At 44.4% G+C, this 19,173-nt stretch overlaps 1 protein-coding gene across 3 annotated transcripts in view; it reads left to right on the forward strand.

The window, feature by feature from the left end:
• The first annotated feature begins 226 nt into the window (after positions 1 to 226).
• The window catches only part of tmem268 (transmembrane protein 268), an 81,985-nt gene continuing 63,038 nt past the window's right edge, over positions 227 to 19,173 (forward strand). Inside the window, exons 1-3 of one of the 3 annotated variants that reach the window (XM_072259341.1) lie at positions 227 to 338; positions 5,044 to 5,229; positions 13,689 to 13,847. In XM_072259341.1, coding sequence (XP_072115442.1) covers positions 13,748 to 13,847 — 100 coding nt within the window. In that variant the 5' untranslated portion in view covers positions 227 to 338; positions 5,044 to 5,229; positions 13,689 to 13,747. Of the gene's footprint in view, positions 339 to 5,043; positions 5,230 to 9,533; positions 9,717 to 13,688; positions 13,848 to 19,173 lie in introns of those variants that run through there. The other 2 variants (XM_072259339.1, XM_072259340.1) reach the window with 2 other exon arrangements.

Raw genomic sequence — 19,173 nt, forward strand, 5'->3', positions numbered from 1 at the left:
ATCAAATGGCAAAATGCCCTGCTGATCCCCCTGCCCGCGAGGCTAACAACCAATAAACGCAGAAGAATTGGCGGCCTCTCCACCTCCCCGTTAGTCTGCCCATTCACCCTGGCTTCAACCAAGCTTGGCGTCCTGTGAATTGACATGCAATTGAGCCAATCGAGAGCCGTTTCTGCATGTCAATCCATGGAGGCTCCGCCTTGACAACCCAGTAGCGTGAAGGACGTGCGGGAAGGGAGGCGGGTTCATTGGGCATGATGAAGTTCGGCTGCGCCGCGCCGCTTCTTCAATGTCCGAGGGAAGTAATCTGTACGAAGTGACGATCAGCCGCGATGGGGGTGAGTGGTCTTGTAATCTATGGAGTTCAGGAGGGGATGAAGCATAGCCAATGATGACCATTAACTGCTCTCTCTAAATGGCCGTGAGTTTGCACCTTATAGTGGTTGTTACACAGCTGCCGGGATTTCCCCAGTAAAGCAGTGAACCGCTTGCAGGATGTAACTATCATCATGTCGTAAAGACTCTCGTAGGCCTATTAAGTGAAATTTCTAGGGTCTTCCTTAACCCCTAGTTGGCTGGCAGAGTGCAAATCGTGTCATACTTTTTAAATGAACATGGTTGAGAGCTTAGCTTGTGGTATCTTCGCGTTAATTTTTTGTAGTTGTATACAAAGGACGTGATTAAATCTTGTGCCAAGATCAATTACTACGTCCTGACGAAGGGTCTCGGCCTGAAACGTCGACTGCACCTCTTCCTAGAGATGCTGCCTGGCCTGCTGCGTTCACCAGCAACTTTGATGTGTGTTGCTCCAAGGTCAATTACCTGTTACTGAACACCAATCTCTCTCCATTTCAAATAAAAAATCACCTTTCTACTATTTTTTCTGGAAAAATAAATACCTTACGTGTTATCTGGCATGCTCTTGCCCATTCATTTCATCTACTTTATATTTCTTGGCTTTCTTGGAAATCGCCGGCACTCAACTTAGAATCGACAGAAAAATTGGGTATAATACAGTTGATCCCTTCATGAATTTCAAAATTCTGCTTTCTACCCTCAACGTGGTACGATAACCATGCATAATAACACTCTCTGCAGATGTTGGAGATCAAAGCAACGCACAAAATGCTGGAGGAAGTCAGCAGGCCAGGCAGCATCTATGGAAAAGAGTACAGTCGGCATTTTGGGGAAGACCCTTCACCAGGACTGGGCGGGGGGAAGGGAGGAAAAACGATGAGGAGCCAGAGTAAGAAAGTGGGGAGAGGGAAGGAAGAAGACAAGGTGATAGGTGAAACCGGGAGGGTGGAGGGGTGAAGTAAAGAGCTGGGAAGTTGATTTGTGAAAGAGATACAGGGCTGGAGAAGGGGGAAATCTGATAGGAGAGGACAGAGGGCCATGGAAGAAAGAAAAACGGGGGAGAACCACCAGAGGGAGGTGATAGGCAGGCAAGGAGATAAGGTGAGAGAGGGAAAAGGAGACAGGGAATGGTGAGGGGGGGGCATTACTAGAACTTTGAGAATTCGATGTTCATGCCATCACGTTGGAGGCTACCCTCATCGTGACAGTGGAGGAGGCTGTGGATTGACATATCAGAATGGGAAGTGGAATTAAAATGGGTGGCCACTGGGGAGATCCTGCTTTTTCTGGAGTTTGAGTGTAGGTGCTCAGTGAAGCAGTCTCTCATTCTACTCTGGGTCTCACCGATATACAGGGGGCCCCACTGGGAGCACCAAGTGCAGTATATGACCCCAACAGACTCACAGGTGAATTGTCGCCTCACCTGGAAGGACTTTTTGGGGCCCTGAATGGTCGTGAGGGAGGAGGTGTATGGGACAGGTGTAGCACTTGTTCTGCTTGCAAGGATAAATGTTAGTAAAATGTTAATAGCACCTTAACTATCATTGAATTTATTGCATATTACACATGAAAACTAGTAGGCATATGAGACCATTTCACTGAACACCTACGCTCTGTCTGCCAGAGAAAGCAGGATCTCCCAGTGGCCACACATTTTAATTCCACATCCCATTCCCATTCTGACATGTCTATCCACGGCCTCCTCTACTGTCAAGATGAAGCCACACTCACGTTGGAGGAACAGCACCTTATATTCCGTCTGGGTAGCCTCCAACCTGATGGCATGAACATTGACTTCTCAAACTTCCGATAATGCCTCACCTCCCCCTCATACCCCATCCGTTATTTATTTATATACACACATTCTTTTTCTCTCTCTCCTTTTTCTCCCTCTGTCCCTCTGACTATACCCCTTGCCCATCCTCTAGGCTTCCCCCCTCCCCCTTTCTTTTTCCCCGGGCCTCCTGTCCCATGATCCTCTCATATCCCCTTTGCCAATCACCTGCCCAGCTCTTGGCTCCATCCCTCCCCCTCCTGTCTTCTCCTATCATTTTGGATCTCCCCCTCCCCCTCCCACTTCCAAATCTCTTACTATCTCTTCTTTCAGTTAGTCCTGACGAAGGGTCTCGGCCCGAAACGTCGACTGTACCTCTTCCTAGAGATGATGCTGCCCGGCCTGCTGCGTTCACCAGCAATTTTTATGTGTTAGGCACGTTGGAAAATAGAAAAGGGGGAAATGTAATTCTCCGGGCATTCTCTTGGGGTGTGGATCAGAATCAAGTTTATTTTCACTATATATGTCATGACGTTTGTTTTGCAGCAATAGTACAATGCGATACATCATTAATTACAATAACAAATATATTAAAAACTAAATTAAATAAGTAGGGAAAAAAAAGAGCAAAAATAGTGAGGTAATGTGTAAGAGTTCATAGTCCATTTGGAAATGTACTGGCAACACGTAAGAAGCTGTTCCTGAAACGTTGAGTGTGAGTCTCCTCTCTGATGGTAATAATGAGAAGAGAGCATGTCCTGGGTGATGGGGGTCCTTAATGGTAGATGCTACCTTTTTGAGGCTTTGCCTTTTGAAGATGTGCTCGATGATGCGGAGGCTAGTGGCCATCATGGAGCTGGCTGAATTCACAACTCTCTGTAGGTTTTTCCAGTTCTGTGCAGTGACTGCTCCATACCAGATGGTGATATAGTTCCTGTTCATCTTTTCCTTTTTGCACACCTACAGTTTAACAAGATTTTTGCAAGCTGTTTTCATGTTACCTTTCCCAGGTCAGATTACTGGTCCTCCTTTCTGCTTCTGTGTGGCGTGTGGCTAAGTGATTAAGGCATTGGACTAGCGATCTGAAGGTTGTGAGTTCGAGCCCCAGCTGAGGCAGTATGTTGTGTCCTTGAGCAAGGCACTTAACCACACACTGCTCCAGTCCACCCAGCTGAAAATGAGTACTGGTGAAATGCTGGGGGTTAACTTCATGATAGACTGTCCTCCTATCCAGGGAGGAGTCTTGTACTCTCAGTCACTTCACACCACGGAAACTGGCATAAGCAATGGTCTGATGAGCCTATAAGGCTCGGGACAGACTTTAACTTTAACTTTCTGCTTATGGACTCTCATTCCTGATCCACTGGCTTCCTGCTCTGTTTAACAAAACAGCAATGGCAGCTCACCACAGCAGAACCACTTTTCCTTCCAGGTTTCGTGTGTTAGTTGTAAACTGATATATGCCCATGTTCAAGGGTTGGTTCATTGCCATCTATGAAAAGGTGCCATTTCATTGACTTGGACAGTTACTCATATGGCTGATTTGTCATGCACGATAACGTCGATGTAAACTACACCATGGTACTTGGTGTACTGTGACTGGGTACCTCGCAGAAGTGTTATCAAATTGTTGGTTATCCATCTACCCAACAATGACCCAACAGTGCAGGAGAGTTTTTCAAGTGGAAAAGCTGTTGCACTAAGACAGTTCCACTCTCTCAACCTTGGAAGTCCGGCTCCAGTGGGTCGAGTATTTGTCGCAAACGGGAGTCTTCCTTGGTTCCAGTGGATGATCATGACTTCTTTCATGCCTTCTCAAGCCCTTCGCTGTCCACGGAGCATTGCAGAACTACCTTCAAAGTTCAAAGTACAAAGTTCAAATTAAAATTTATTATCCAAGTACACGTATGTCACTACACACAACCCTGAGATTCTTTTTCGTGTGGGCATACTCACTCAGCAAATTGATAGAACAGTAACTAGAAACAGGATCAATGAAAGATCAAGTCGAGCATAAAAGACAACAAATTGTGTAAATGCAAATATCAATAAATAGAAAGAAATAATGAGAGCATGAAATATAAGATAAAGAGTCCTTAAAATGAGATCATTGGTTGTGGGAACATCTCTATTGATGAGTGTAGTGATCCTCTCTTGTCCAACAGCCTGAATCTTGAGGGGCAGTAACTGCTCTTGATCCTGGTGGTGTGGGTCCTGAGGCTTTTGTTCCTTCTACCTGATGGCAGCACAAGAAAAGGGCATGACCTGGGTGGTGAGGATATTTGATGATGGATGCTGCTTTCCTAGGAGAGCGTTTCATGTGGAAGTGTTCAATGGTTGGGAGGGTCTTACCTGTGACGTATTGGGCCGAACCCACTACCCTTTGTAGGACTTTCTGTTCGAAGACATTAGTGTTCATGGCCATTGGATCTCACCGTTGATCTCATTCACCGTGTTGGCCAGAGTTGATTTCACGTGCTAGGGCAAGCATGTTGCTCTCTCACTGGGGTATGAGACCCTCAGTTGGTTTAGCCTGGCTGTTGAAGTTTTACACCAGGGTGTAGCCGCTGTCACATGCAAACAACTACTTGGAGCCACAGTTGAGAGCAGAGTGTCTAGTGAGGTCCCAAAGGTGAGCGAGCTGCCCCAGAATGGACAGAGCAAGCCCTTTACCAGAGGTGCTACCCTTCAATGGACACCCCACACACTCCATTGTCAAAATTACTTGATGGGGAAATACATGAAAATACCAGGGCAAGAGACTCTCAGTTGGGTATTATAATGAAGCTGGAAATAAGTGGTCTAGATGAAGGGTGAAGATTGTCAGTTTGATGGCAAGATTGTAAACGCTCAAAGAAGCGTAAGAAATGTCCTGACTTCAGTAACACCAAGTATTTGATTGTGGACTTTAGGAAGGGAAATTCCAGGAAACAAGAAGTATTTGATTGTGGACTTCAGGAAGGAGAATTCCAGGAAACACACATCAGCCATCATCAAGGAATCAGCAGGAGAAAGAGTGAGCAGTTTTCAAGTTCCTGGGTGTCAACATCTCTGAACCTCTACCCTAAGACCAATCTATTCATGCAAGTACAAAGAAGGTACAACTGTTGGCTGTATTTCGTTGGGAATTGGGGAAACTTGGTACTGCACCGCATTTCTACAGATGTACTGTGGAGAGCATTCTAACTGGATACACCACTGTCTGGTATGGAGGGGCCACTGCACAGGATCAGACTCAGCCACTTCCATCATGGGCACAGACCTCCCAACCATTGAGGACATTTCCAAAAGCTGATGCCTCAGCGAGGTGATATTCATCATTAAGGACCACCATCACACACAAAATGCTGGAGGAACTCTGCAGGCCAGGCAGCATCTATGGAAAAGAAGTCGACGTTTCGGGCTGAAGCCCTTCGGCAGGACTGGAGAAAAAACGCTGAGGAGTCGACTTAAAAGGTGGGGGGAGGGGAGAGAAAAGCACAAGGTGATAGACGAAACCTAGAGGGGGAGGGAGGAAGAAAGGAGCTGGGAGATTGATTGGTGAAGGAGACAGAAGGTCATGAAGAAAGAAAAGGGGGCGGGGGGAGGTAGGAGCACCAGAGGGAGGCTTCTAAGCTTCCCAATCAATTTCCCAGTTTCTTGCTTCATCCCTTCCCCTCCAGGTTTCACCTATCACCTGGTGATTCTCTCTCCAGGGCCTGCTGAGTTCCTTCAGCATTTTGCGTGTGCTGCTCGGATTTCCAGTACCTGCGGATTTTCTCTTCTTTGTGGTCACCCAGGACGTGCCCTTTTCTTACTGCTGCCATTAGGGCCTGAAGACACACGCTCTCATGTTTTAGGAACAGCTTCTTCCCCTCTGCCTTCAGACTTCTGAACGGACAATGAACTAAACTATGAACACTGCCTCACTCTTTTTGATCTCTTCCACTACTTCATTAATTTTTAAAAATGTATTTCTTCTTGTAATTAATAGTGTTTTATGTACTGCCTCCACAAAACAACAAACTTCATGATATTTGAGAGTGATGTTAAACCTGATTCTGATTCTGCTGATTTCCTCCAGCTCCCTTGTGTGTTGTTTCAGATTTCCATCAGCTGCAGTCTCTTGCAGCTCAGGATTGTAAACAGACTTTGTTGGTTTTGGTTAAGTGATGATGCCCTTAGCTGGAGACTGGAGTTTTGCCTTGAAACTTCCCAGGATTTAATTGGCAAAATGCTTTGGGATATCAGGTGGCAGATACTATCATCATCAGTACGTACGTTTGTACATTGACAATTGATGTAGATAGTCTTCCAACTTTCTTTAATCTGAGAAACTCTAATAAGCTCTTCAAAACTTTTGCCTGTCCTTCCCTTTATGTAACTCATGAATACCGTATGCTGTCGACTGCGACTTTTCCTTCCATTAATTTTTCCCGTCACTGCAAGGTGCTCTTCCTCCTTCATTACATATACCAGAAGTTCCAGCTTTTCACAACTTTTTTATCATTACTTAATTATTTTAGCTATTTTTGTTCATATACTGTAATTCACATTTTCCCCTATATTATCTTGTATTGCATTGTACTGTTGCCACAAAGTTAGCAAATTTCACGACATATGCCAGTGATATTAAATCTGATTCAGATTCTGATTCACTTCCTCATTTGTTACTCTGTCCTTCTACAATATTTTCATCATTCTTTTCAAAAACCTCATTCCAGCAGCTTCAAGCCTTCCCTCGTTGTGCTTTGATATTGCCCAACATTCACTTCCGTGTGTGAGTGTGGAATGAACGTAGCCCCACAGCACTCTGAGTTCTGTACCCAGAGAAATTATTATTCTTTAGTACCTTGCTCAAATGTGCATTTCCTAATCCCAATCCTTTTTCTAATTTCATCCTCAGCCCTGCCATCGGATGTTATCATGCTCGAAAGCGACCCCTACCACTGTTCTGTCGAGGGTGAGGGGTGACATGTAGGAAATGGAGGAGGTAGGGTTGAGAGTTACGTTAATAGCAGGGGAAAGCCCGTTTTCTGGGAAAGGAGGACATCTCAGATGTCCTGGAATGGAAAGCCTCATCATGAGAATGGTTGAGGCAGCAATGCAGGAACTAAGAGAAGAGAGTAGCATCCTTGTGATGATAGGGTAAGAAGAGGCATAGTCAAGTTAAATATGAGAATCAGTGGCTACATAAAAGATAGATAATCTGACTCTTAACATCTGGTAAGCACCATTCTCTGTTTCTTCCCCCAACACTCCAATGTTTTCCCTATCTCTGTGGTTCCTCTTTTCTTTCCCCTCACCTGCCCATCATCTTCACCGTTCTTCCTCCAGTTCCTCATCTTCTTCCCATTCTTCCATGGTCTACTGCACCGATCACTTGTACAATGAGAGAAACTCCCAGCTTCACATTCTACAGTACAGTGCAAAAGTCTGAGGCATATGCAAAAGAATTCCGCAAAGCAAAGATGCTTTCAAAATAAGGAAATGAGTTTCTGTAATCAAGAACAATGACTATAAAGAGCATTAAACACTAACAAAAATCAATATTTGGTGTGTGAAACTGCAACAATTCTCTGAAGTACACTGTCGTGTAGTTAGATAAGAAAATCAGCTGATACGTTGTTCCAAGCATCTTGAAGAACTTGTCACAGTTCTTCAGCAGACCTTGGCTGTCTTGCTTGCTTCTGTCTCTCCAGGTAACCTCAGGTAGCCTTGAAGATGCTGAGTTCAGGGCCCTGTGGAGGCCACACCATCTGAAACCATATAAAATAGCCAAGCTGCCTAAGACTTCTGCACCTCATTATAAATTAGCACCTTAGCGTTTACCTGCACCGCTCATCGTCAGTATCTTTTACACTTTATTCTGTGTAGTATTACCTCATTCTACCTCAACTTGTTGTGCAATGACTTGATTCGTATGACCATTTTGGAAGGCTGGGTGAGTCTTTGTGCAAAATGTCAACTGTTTATTCCTCTACATAGGTGCTACCTGGCCTGCTGATTTCCTCTCGTGTTTTGTGCGTGTTAACCATATAACAATTACTGCACGGAAACAGGCCATCTCAGCCCTTCTAGTCCGTGCCAAACTCCTACTCTCACCTAGTCCCACCGACCTGCACTCGGTCCATAACCCTCCATTCCCTTCCTGTCCATATATCTATCCAATTTAACTTTAAACATCAACATCGAACCTGCCTCAACCACTTCAGCTACCACTCTCTGAGTAAAAAAGTTCCCCCTCATGTTACCCCTAAACTTTTGCCCTTTAACACTCAACTCATGTCCTCTTGTTTGAATCTCCCCCACTCTCAATGGAAAAAGCCTATCCACGTCAACTCTATCAATCCCCCTCATAATTTTAAACACCTCTATCAAGTCCCATCTCAACCTTCTATGCTCCAAAGAATAAAGACGTAACTTGTTCAACCTTTCTCTAACTTAGGAGATGAAACCCAGGCAACATTTTAGTAAACCTCCTCTGTACTCTCTCAATTTTATTGACATCGTTCCTGTAATTCGGTGACCAGAACTGCACACAATACTCCAAATTTGGCCTTACCAATGCCTTATACAATTTCAACATTACATCCCAACTCCTATACTCAATGCTCCGATTAATAAAGGCCAGCAATCACCCTATCCACATGAGATTTCACCTTCAGCGAACTATGCACCATTATTCCTAGATCTCTCTGTTCTACAGCATTCCTCAATGCCCTACCATTTACCATGTATGTCCTATTTTGATTAGTCCCACCAAAATGTAGCACCTCACATTTTTCAGCATTAAACTCTATCTGCCATCTTCAACCCACTCTTCTAACTGGCCTAAATCTCTCTGCAAGCTTTGAAAACCTACAAACGTACTTTATTGTCCCATTGTCCAGAACGCCACCTATCTTAGTATCATCTGCATACTTACTAAACCAATTTACCACCCCATCATCTGGATCATTTGCTCTAGTGTTGCTCTAGATTCCCAGCCTTTATAGAACCTCTTGTGTTTATAGGTTCAGCAGTTAGTGTAATGCTTTACAATGCAAGTGATTTCGGCTCAGTTCCTGTAAGGAGTCTGTACATTCCCTGCGTCACCGCATAGCTTCCTCCAAATTCCCCTATTTCCTCTCGCATCCCAAAGACACACGGGTTAGGATTAGTGAGTTGTGGGCATGCCACACTGAAGCTGGAAGCATGGTGAGACTTGTGGATGCCCAGCACATTCTCAATGCAAAAGAAGCATTTCACTGTCAGTTTGGATGTAACTGTAACAAATAAAGCTAATCCTTAACATGCCCAGTTGCAATTCCTGATTGGTTGGCTGTTCTAGAAAGAGAGTGGTATGAGAGGTTAACTCAGTAGTGAAAGGAATTGGGAAAGAGCTGAGATTCAAATGCAAGGGCTGTCAACCGGAAAAGTTTCCTGTCAGTCACAATTTTAGCTGATGCATGCATTGGCCCCTGAGGAAGTGAATTCGAAGAAGCAGAGAGTACGGTGAAGCTTTGGCCTCCTGGTCTGTAGGGAGCTGAGCGGTCGATCACTAACTCCAGTTCTCAGGAGCGAGTGGACAAAACTCATAAAAGAGCAACCAAGGTGTCAACAGGTGACTGAAAGCATGAAATGCCACGCCATCCATTTTAATTTTCCTGCTCATTTTTTGCTTGAGTTTCTGCTTAGAAATGCCAGTTTTAATAAGATGTTGAAGGTTACAAAGCTTTACTGCAGTTGGGGTGCTGTGATTGTTTTCCTGCTTCATCAGTATAGTATATGATTTGTGGATGGTTGGAGGCGGATGGCTGAGAGTCTGGGGCCAGCAGCTGGAGGCCTGGTGGTGGCCTGCCTGTGTGTGAGAGAGGCTGGGCAAGTGGTAGCGAACTAAAGGGACTAGTTTTGCTGTTGTTGTCTTCTTTCATGGAACATAGAACATTGAATAGTACAGCACAGTACAGGCCCTTCGGCCCACAATGTTGTGCCGACCCTCGAACCCTACCTCCCAGATAACCCCCAACCTTAAATTCCTCCATATACCTGTCTAGTAGTCTCTTAAATTTCACTGGTGAATCTTCCTCCACCACTGACTCAGGCAGTGCATTCCACACACCAAACACTCTCTGAGTAAAAAACCTTCCTCTAATATCCCCCTTGAACTTCCCACCCCTTACCTTAAAGCCATGTCCTCTTGTATTGAGCAGTGGTGCCCTGGGAAAGAGGCACTGGCTATCCACTCTATCTATTCCTCTTATTATCTTGTACACCTCTATCATGTCTCCTCTCATCCTCCTTCTCTCCAAAGAGTAAAGCCCTAGCTCCCTTAATCTCTAATAATCATGCATACTCTCTAAACCAGGCAGCATCCTGGTAAATCTCCTCTGTACCCTTTCCAATGCTTCCACATCCTTCCTATAGTGAGGTGACCAGAACTGGACACAATACTCCAAGTGTGGCCTAACCAGAGTTTTACAGAGCTGCATCATTACATCGTGACTCTTAAACTCTATCCCTCGACTTATGAAGGCTAACACCCCATAAGCTTTCTTAACTACTTGTATTTCAGAATATATAACAGAACATAGAGCATTATAGCTCAATACTGGTCCTTCAGTCCATGATGTTGTGCTGACCTTTTAATATCATAAGATGTAGGATCAGAATGGGGCCATTTGGCCTATTGAGTCGTCTCCGCACTCTAACCTCATCTAAGATCAATCTAACCCTTCTCTCCCACATTGCCTTCCATTTTTCTATTATCCAAGACTTATTTAAGTGGCCCTGATGTATTTGCCTGTGTCAGCAATTCCTGTGAATAATCTTGACAGACAGGCAACTCAAGACTGATGAATTTCACACAATTAATGCTTCACTTTGTGTTGTTAATACACAGTTATCTTGTGACCAGCCTAAAGGCTGTTGAAAGTTGGTGATTAGAGATCTGTATTAAGCAGTGCACTTCCTTTGCTGTTTGCTTCTCTGTAAGTCGGGGTATGATTTCATAAAGAGGAAGTCTCTTTGCATACTTGAAATATTTGTTCTATCTTTATCAGTTTCATGTTTAAACAAGAAGTGCTGTTTAAGAAGAAAACTGTGGCTGAGAAATTTCCCCATATGGCGTGACAATTTATGCACAGCTCGTGATTTTTCGCTCAAACTTGAACGCATCCTGAAACTCAGTCTGCTGTATCGGTGCTCATGATGAGAGTGGAGAAGCAGACTTTTGTGAATTAGACACTGATTCACTGGAGCAATATGATGTAATTTTTAACCCTGCTTATGTGATTCATGAGAATACTTTAAAGGCCATGAGCATACTGCTGAACCTCTCATCACAGCGCTAAGCAGTATTGCATCCGTATTGTACTGTCTCAGTACTTTTATATCTGTGCGCTGTAGCACTTTTTTTATTCGCAGTTATTTTGTAAATAACACTGTTCTTTGCATGTCTGGTCAGATGCTAGATGCATTTCGTTGGCTTTGTATCTGTACTCGGCACAATGACTTTAAAGTTGAATCTAATCTAATCTAATCTAATATTCCAAAGATGTTCCATTCCACATTCCAAGAGCCTCTGTAAATGAATTGGATTTGGGAATCTAAAGATAAAGATTAAAGTTTAACTTTATTTAAATATACTGTGAAATTCGTTGTTTGTCTCAACAACCAACACGGTCTGAGGATGTGCTGGGGGCAGTCGGCAAGTGACACTATGGGACCAATGTAGCATGCCAACAGCTTATAACATGTTCATCTTTGGACTGGTTTGACCGACTCCAATATTATCTTTGTGTCAAAGACATCAATAGTGTTGCAACACCAGGTAGTAACCCGTCCACAGATCCAGATGCCTCGTGGTCCAAGAAGATAACGAGGTACAAAGAATCAGCTGGACAAGCTCAGTGGCAAAGCAGCATCTTGAGGGGAATGGACTGGATGAAGGGTCTTGGCCCAAAACGTTAACTGTTTATTCCCCTCTATAGAAGTTGCTGGACCTGCTGAGGTCCTCCAGCATTTTCCGTGTTACTCTGGGTTTCCAGTATCTGCAGCATCTCTTAATGTTTCTATTATCTGTATGGTTTAAGTCCTAAGTTCGGGTAGATGGAGCTCGTCGGCCTGGGAAGGCAGTCCATCTAAGAGAGGGAAAACTCTGCTTTCAAACCTCCTCTGCCTTGAGGCCATACCCACTTACGGGAAAGGCTTTGGGAGTAAACCCTGAGGACAAATCCAGAGCTGGAGTCCCTAAGGCAGTCCGACGTTACCTTCAACCTCGCTCTGGCAACTCCTGTGATGACACTGGTGCCAAGCTGTATTGAAACCTTGCCCTTCCCTTGGACAACATCGGTGTCATGGAGAGGGGAGACTTGCTGCTTGGGCAACTGCCGGTCTTCCATACAACCTTGCCCAGGCCTGCGCCCTGGAGAGACTGAAGCAAGACTTTCCAGGTGCAGATCCATGGTCTCGCGAGGTTAATGGATGCCATCCAAGTCCTTAAGCAAGTTTCATAACTTCTCACTGCTGCCTTCAGGAAGAGAAGGTACAGGAGCCTCAGGACGCACACCACCAGGTTTAGGAACAGTTATTACCACTCAACCATCAGGCTCATGAATCAAAGGGGATAACATCACTCAAATTCACATGCCCTCTCATTGAAATGTTCCTGCCAACCTATGGACGGGTATTCAAGGACCCTTCATCTCATGTTCTCAGTATTTTTTGCTTAGTTGCATATTATTATGATTTCTCTGTTTGCACTTGCGCAGTTTGTTTCTTCTGCTCTCTGGTTGAACGCCCAAGTTCAGCAGTCTTCCATTGATTCAAAGGTTATGGGGAGAAGGCAGGAACGGGGTACTGATTGTGGATGATCAGCCATGATCACAGTGAATGGCGGTGCTGGCTCGAAGGGCTGAATGGCCTACTCCTGCACCTATTGTATTGTCTATTGTCTATTGATTCTGTTGTAGTTATTATTCTATAGACATATTGAGTATGCTCACAGGAAATGAATCTCAGGGTTGTATGTGGTGACATATATGTACATTGTAATAAATTTGCTTTGAACTTTAAAATAAGATGAAACTACCGAACCAGAATGACCTTCCGTGTGTTGAAAATGCCTCCTGCCCATGTCACGGGTGCCCCCAGCCCATCCAAAGGTTGTGTTAGTCATTGATGCAAACGACACATTTCACAGGATGTCTTGATGTACATGTGATAAATTAATGAATCTGAATTGGCCCGGTGATCCAACTTCACTAGGTGCATTTCAGTTTTAAAGAAAAATTGAAGATTTGTTTTATTTGTCACGGAAACATGCAGTGAAATGTGTTGCTTGAATGAAATCAAATCAGTGATGTTTGTGCCAGGCAGACTACAAGTGCCACCACGTTTCCTTTACCAGCATAGCATTCCCACAGCTCACTCACCCTAACTTGTACAACTTTGGACTGTGGGAGGAAACTGGAGCACCCGGAGGAAACTCACGCGGTCACAGGCAGGAAGTACAAACTCCCTACAGACCGCGTCGGGAATCGAACCGTGGTGGGTTTGCCATGTTATGATCTAATTGTGATTTATTTTACTGTAGCTCAGCCTTGATCATGCCCGAGGTATACCCCTGATGAAACATTGACAGAGAACTGTGTAATGGCACATAATGATGACGGGGATAGGATATCGCCGGTTCCAACCTCCTTGACATCGTTCGAAGCAGTGGAAGAAGCAGACATTATTCACTGGATAAATGGTAGGGAGCAAAGATCTTGAATTGACTTTATTACTTACATCCTTCACATACACAGGGAGTAAAAATCTTTACGCTACATCTCCATCTAAATGTGCACGTGCAAGTTATAGTAATTTATAGTAAATATTATGTACAACAGTCAATATAACAGAAATATAGATGCGTCAGCATGAATTAACCAGTCTGATGGTCTGGTGGAAGAAGCTGTCCCGGAGCCTGTTGGTCCTGGCTTTTATGCTGTGGTACCATTTCTCGGATGGTAGCAGCTGGAACAGTTTGTTGTTGGGGTGACTCGGGTCCCCAATGATCCTTTGGGCCCTTTTTACACGCCTGCCTTTGTAAATATCCTGAATAGTGGGAAGTTCACATCTACAGATGCGCTGGGCTGTCCACACCACTCTCTGCAGAGTCCTGCGATTGAGGGAATTACAGTTCCCGTACCAGGCAGTGATGCAGCCAGTCAGGATGCTCTCAATTGTGCCCCTGTAGAAAGTTCTTAGGATCTGGGGGCCCATACCAAACTTCTTCAACTGTCTGAGGTGAAGGAGGCACTGTTGTGCCTTTTTCACACACAGCTGGTACATACAGACCACATGAGATCCTCAGTGATGTGTATACTGAGGAACTTGAAGCTGTTTACCCTCGCAACCCCAAATCCATTGATGTCAAATGGGGTTAGCCTGTCTCCATTCCTCCTGTAATCCACAACCAGCTCCTTTGTTTTTGCAACATTGAGGAAGAGGTGGTTTTCTTGACACCACTGTGTCAGGGTGATGACTTCTACTCTGTAGGCTGCCTCATTATTATTTGAGATTAGGCCAATCAGTGTTGTGTCATTGGCAAATTTAATTAGCAGATTGGAGCTGTGGTTGGTGACACAGTCATGGGTATAAAAAGAGTAAAGGAGGGGGCTTAGAACACAGCCCTGAGGGACTCCCGTGTTGAGGGGCAGAGGTGAGGGAGCCCACTCTTACCACCTGCTGGTGATCTGACAAGAAGTCCAGGATCCAGCTGCACAAGGCAGGGTGAAGGCTGATGTCTCTGAGCTTCTTGTCGAGCCTGGACGGAAATATGGTGTTGAATGCTGAACTGTAGTCCAAGAACAGCATTCTCACATAAGCATCCCTCCTCTCCAGACCGGGTGAGGACGGTGTGTAAGGCAGTGGCTATTGCGTTGTCTGTCGATCGGTTGTGTCAGTAGGCGAATTGTAGGGGGTCCAGTGTGGTGGTAGTATGCTGCAGATGTAATCCTTGACCAGCCTCTCAAAGCAATCGAAGTAAGACAGTGTTTGCATTCATCCACGCACACAAACACAATTGATCCTGTGGGGGAGGATCCTTGAGTTTTCATAGATCTAGCAGAACATCATGGGCCACTACTGTGCTGTATTCAAAGCTGTGGGAATGGCTTCATCCCCCCAACAATCAGATTTCGCACCCCACCCGCCCACCAACTCCGCCACTCCACTGTCACGTACCCCGTGACAGGGTAAAGAACCATCAGAAATAGAAAACACTTTGGAGTCTTGTATTGCTATAAACTACTAATATTTATTAGTAACTACACAATACAGTAATATCAAAATAAATAAATCACACAGGTTAGCAATGAGTATATATAAAAGTAAGTGTGGAATATAGATGTATGAAAAAAACAAGCTTTTTAAAGTCTAGGGGTAAAAAGATACAGTCTTACGATGTTGAGTAAAGTACAGTTCAGTTCAGTTCGTGGTATTTAGTTGAGTAGTGATGGAGAGAGAGAGAGAGAGAGAGAGAGAGAGAGAGAGAGTGAGTTGAGTCTTCAGGTGAGCTGATTCCGTCGATCTTCTCGTCGTCCTCCGAAATCCTTTACAAGTCACCGACTGCGACTTTAACCAGGGGGACCGGTTTTCCTGTGGTGAAGCTATCACCCAGGCGAGGGTGGACACAGAGACAACTCCCCACCAGTCAACCCCTTCTTCACCACTGGAAAAGCAATTTGGATCGATCCGCCTGATCGATCCTCCAAAACCCACTTTCTCTGCGGGCACAACAATGCTCATTCAGTATCCAGATCATGTGTCTGATGTCTGTATCATCTGACCTCCCATTTATTTCTCTGTGCTGAGCATCACCTGTCATTCAAAGAGTCCCTCCCTCCTTTGTCGATAAAGGAGTGCAAGCAGGCAACAACAACCAGCCTTTGGTCACCATAGTAACCTTCGAGCTGCTCGGTGCTGTCTCCACCTCCAAACTCAGTAGAAATCCAAAGTTACTTCCAGTGCCTTAAAGTGACAGTCCAACCGTTAATCTTGGTCTCTCTCTCTCTTTTCAAAAGCAACATATCGGTGGTAAATAACTCTGTCTCTCTGTCCTTTACAAACAACCCATCAATGATGAATGTCTCTCTCTATCTCTCTTCAATCAGTTAATAGGGGCACTCCTGGATCCCCTCACACCACACACACACACACACACACACACACACACACACACACACACATACACCCCATCTCCACAACCCCCACCCTTCCCCTCTCCACGTACACACACCCTCTTACCCACTCTCGTCACTCTCCCCCAGTTACCTACAATATACACTGTATGTATTGACCAACGTACAGCACGGGCCTTTGAGTTGCACTACCCAATAACACCCCCCCAGTAACCCAATAACAACCCCCCCCCCATTTTAATCTCAGCCCAGTCACTGGACAATTTAGATTGACCGTACATCTTTGGACTGTGAGAGGAAACCAGGGCATTCGGAGGAAACCCATGGGGTCAACGTGCAGCACTGGACATTGAACCGGGTCCTCGGTACTGTAAAGCATTTTGCTAACCACTACGCTACCTTGCCGTCTCCTATTTATGTACAGTAGATTCTAGTTAATTAGCCCATTAGTTAATTGTGGCTGCCACTTTCTTGGGAGAACTCTTAAAGAATGCAAAAGTGATTGATAAAATTTGCAGGATTCTATTTGTTTCTTTGGGAGTCTATGCCACTTTGTGTGGGGTAGGGGACTTGCCAAACAGGCACGTATGTGGCAGTTTGACACTACACTGTGCTTAGAGAGGACAGTTTTTAAATAGCGTCAGTTGTGTGTGTTTGTGTTCAAAGAACAGTGGTTATTGTCAATGATTTTTGGTGAGAAATATGCAGTAAGGCTATTTCAAATCTGCGGTTTCAAGCACTCAGACTTGGACGTGCCAGAAACAGCTGGGAACGAAAATGAAAAGATTTCACTACTTCAACAAGTTGGGAACTGTGAAGAATTTCAAGGTCTCGTCATCTTGAAAGTGAAAACTTGGAGGATGCAGTTATCAATAGCACTGTATAGTATCAATCACCCATAGCATTGTCTGAAGGCAGTCCGTTTCCTACACGAGGTCTCTGCGCTGATTTTACTTATTGCGTACACTGGGTTGATTCTACTGTTGATAACTATTTGGAACTAATACAGAGTTTGATAGTACTGTAGTGTTCTAATCTGTTCTGTATTTCATTTAAATACATAATTTGTCACTCAGTTTGTCTTTGTTTCACCTTTTGAACTGTTTCCATGAAATTACAGCTAATTGGGGCAGCCACTTAATTGGGCCAAAATGTACTGGTCCCAATGTGTCCAATTAACTGAAATCCACTGCGTATTCTCGTAGATGTACATACACTACAAATACCGATGGATTAATCAGTTAACTGTTTAACTGAGTTAACTGATCATCGGAAATGGTCTGGCAAATGTGGAATGGGACAGGCTGTTTTCTGTCAAAGGTGTACTTGGTAAGTGGGAGGCCTTCAAAAGTGAAATTTTGGGAGTACAAAGTTTGTATGTGCCTGTCAGAATAAAAGGTAATGATGACAGGTGTAGAGAACCTTGGTTTTTAAGAGATATTGAGCCCCTGGTTAAATAATAAAAGGAGGTGCATAGAAGGTACAGGCAGGCAGGTGCAATTGAGGTGCTTATAGAGTATAAGAAATGCAAGAGAACACTTAAAAAAGAGATCATGAGGGCTAAAAGAAGGCATGAGGTTGCCCTAGCAGACAAGGCAAAGGAGAATGTTTTGATATGTTATGAGCAAAAGGATTGAGATTGGTCCTCTGGAAGATCAGATTGGTAATCTATGTGTAGACCCAAAAGAGACTGCAGAGATCTTAAATGAATTTTTTGCATCTGTATTTACTCAGGAAGTGGGCACAGAGACTATAGAAGTGAGGCAAAGCAGCATCAACTTCACGGACTCTGTACACATTACAGAGGAGGATTGCTGTCTTTAGGCAAGTCAGTGTGGGTAATTTCCCAGGACCTGACAAGGTGCTCTCTTGGACCCTCTGGGAGGCAAGTGCAGAAATTGCCGGGGCCCTAGCAGAGATATTTTAATCATCTGTAGCAACAGGAGAGGTACCAGAGGATTGGAGGATAGTCTATGTTGTTCTGCTGCTTAAGGAAGGCTGTAAATAGAACCAGAAAGCTATAGGTGAGTGAGTCTGACATCAGTAATGGGAAAGTTATTGGAAGGTATTCTGAGGGACCAGATATATAAGTATTTGGATAGAGATGGACTTATTAGGGATTGTCAGCATGGCTTCGTGCATGTTAGGGCATGTCTAACCAAACTTATAGAGTTTTCTGAAGATGTTACCAGCAAAGTGCATGAAGGCAAGGCAGTGGATGTTGTCTACAGGGATTTCAGCAAGGCATTCGTCAAGGTCCTGGATGGAAGGTTGGTCAAAAAGGTTCAGTTACTCAGCATTCAAGATGAGATAGTAAATTTGACAAAAATTGAAGCCAGAGAGTGGTAGTAGATGGTTGCCTCTCTGACTGGAGCCCGTGACTAGTGGTGTGCCGCAGGGATTGGTGCTGGGCCCTTTGTTGTTTGTCACCTGTATCATTGATCTGGATAATAATTGACTAACCGGATCATCAGATTTGTGGATGACACCAAGACTGGAGGTATTGTGGAAGGCTACCATGGCTTGCAGAGGGATCTGGAAAAATGGGCTGAAAATGGCAGATGGAATTTAACACAGACAAGTGTGAGATGTTCACCTTCAGTAGGACCAACCAGAGTAGGTCTTACATAGTGAACTGTAGGGTATTGAGTAGTGCAGTAGAACAAAGGAATCTGGAAATACAGGTCCATAATTCATTGAAAGTGCTGTCACAGCTATGTAAGGTCGTAAAGAAAGCCTTTGACAATTGGCTTTCATATATCAATGTATTGAGTACAGGAGATGGGATGGTATGTTGAAGTTGTATAAGATGTTGGTGAGGCCTAATTTGGAGGATTGTGTACAGTTTTGGTCACCTACCAACAGGGAAGGTGTAAATAAGGTTGAAAGAGT

The sequence above is a fragment of the Mobula birostris genome, chromosome 5, assembly GCF_030028105.1.
Source record: "Mobula birostris isolate sMobBir1 chromosome 5, sMobBir1.hap1, whole genome shotgun sequence".
Classification (NCBI taxonomy): Eukaryota; Metazoa; Chordata; class Chondrichthyes; order Myliobatiformes; family Myliobatidae; genus Mobula; species Mobula birostris.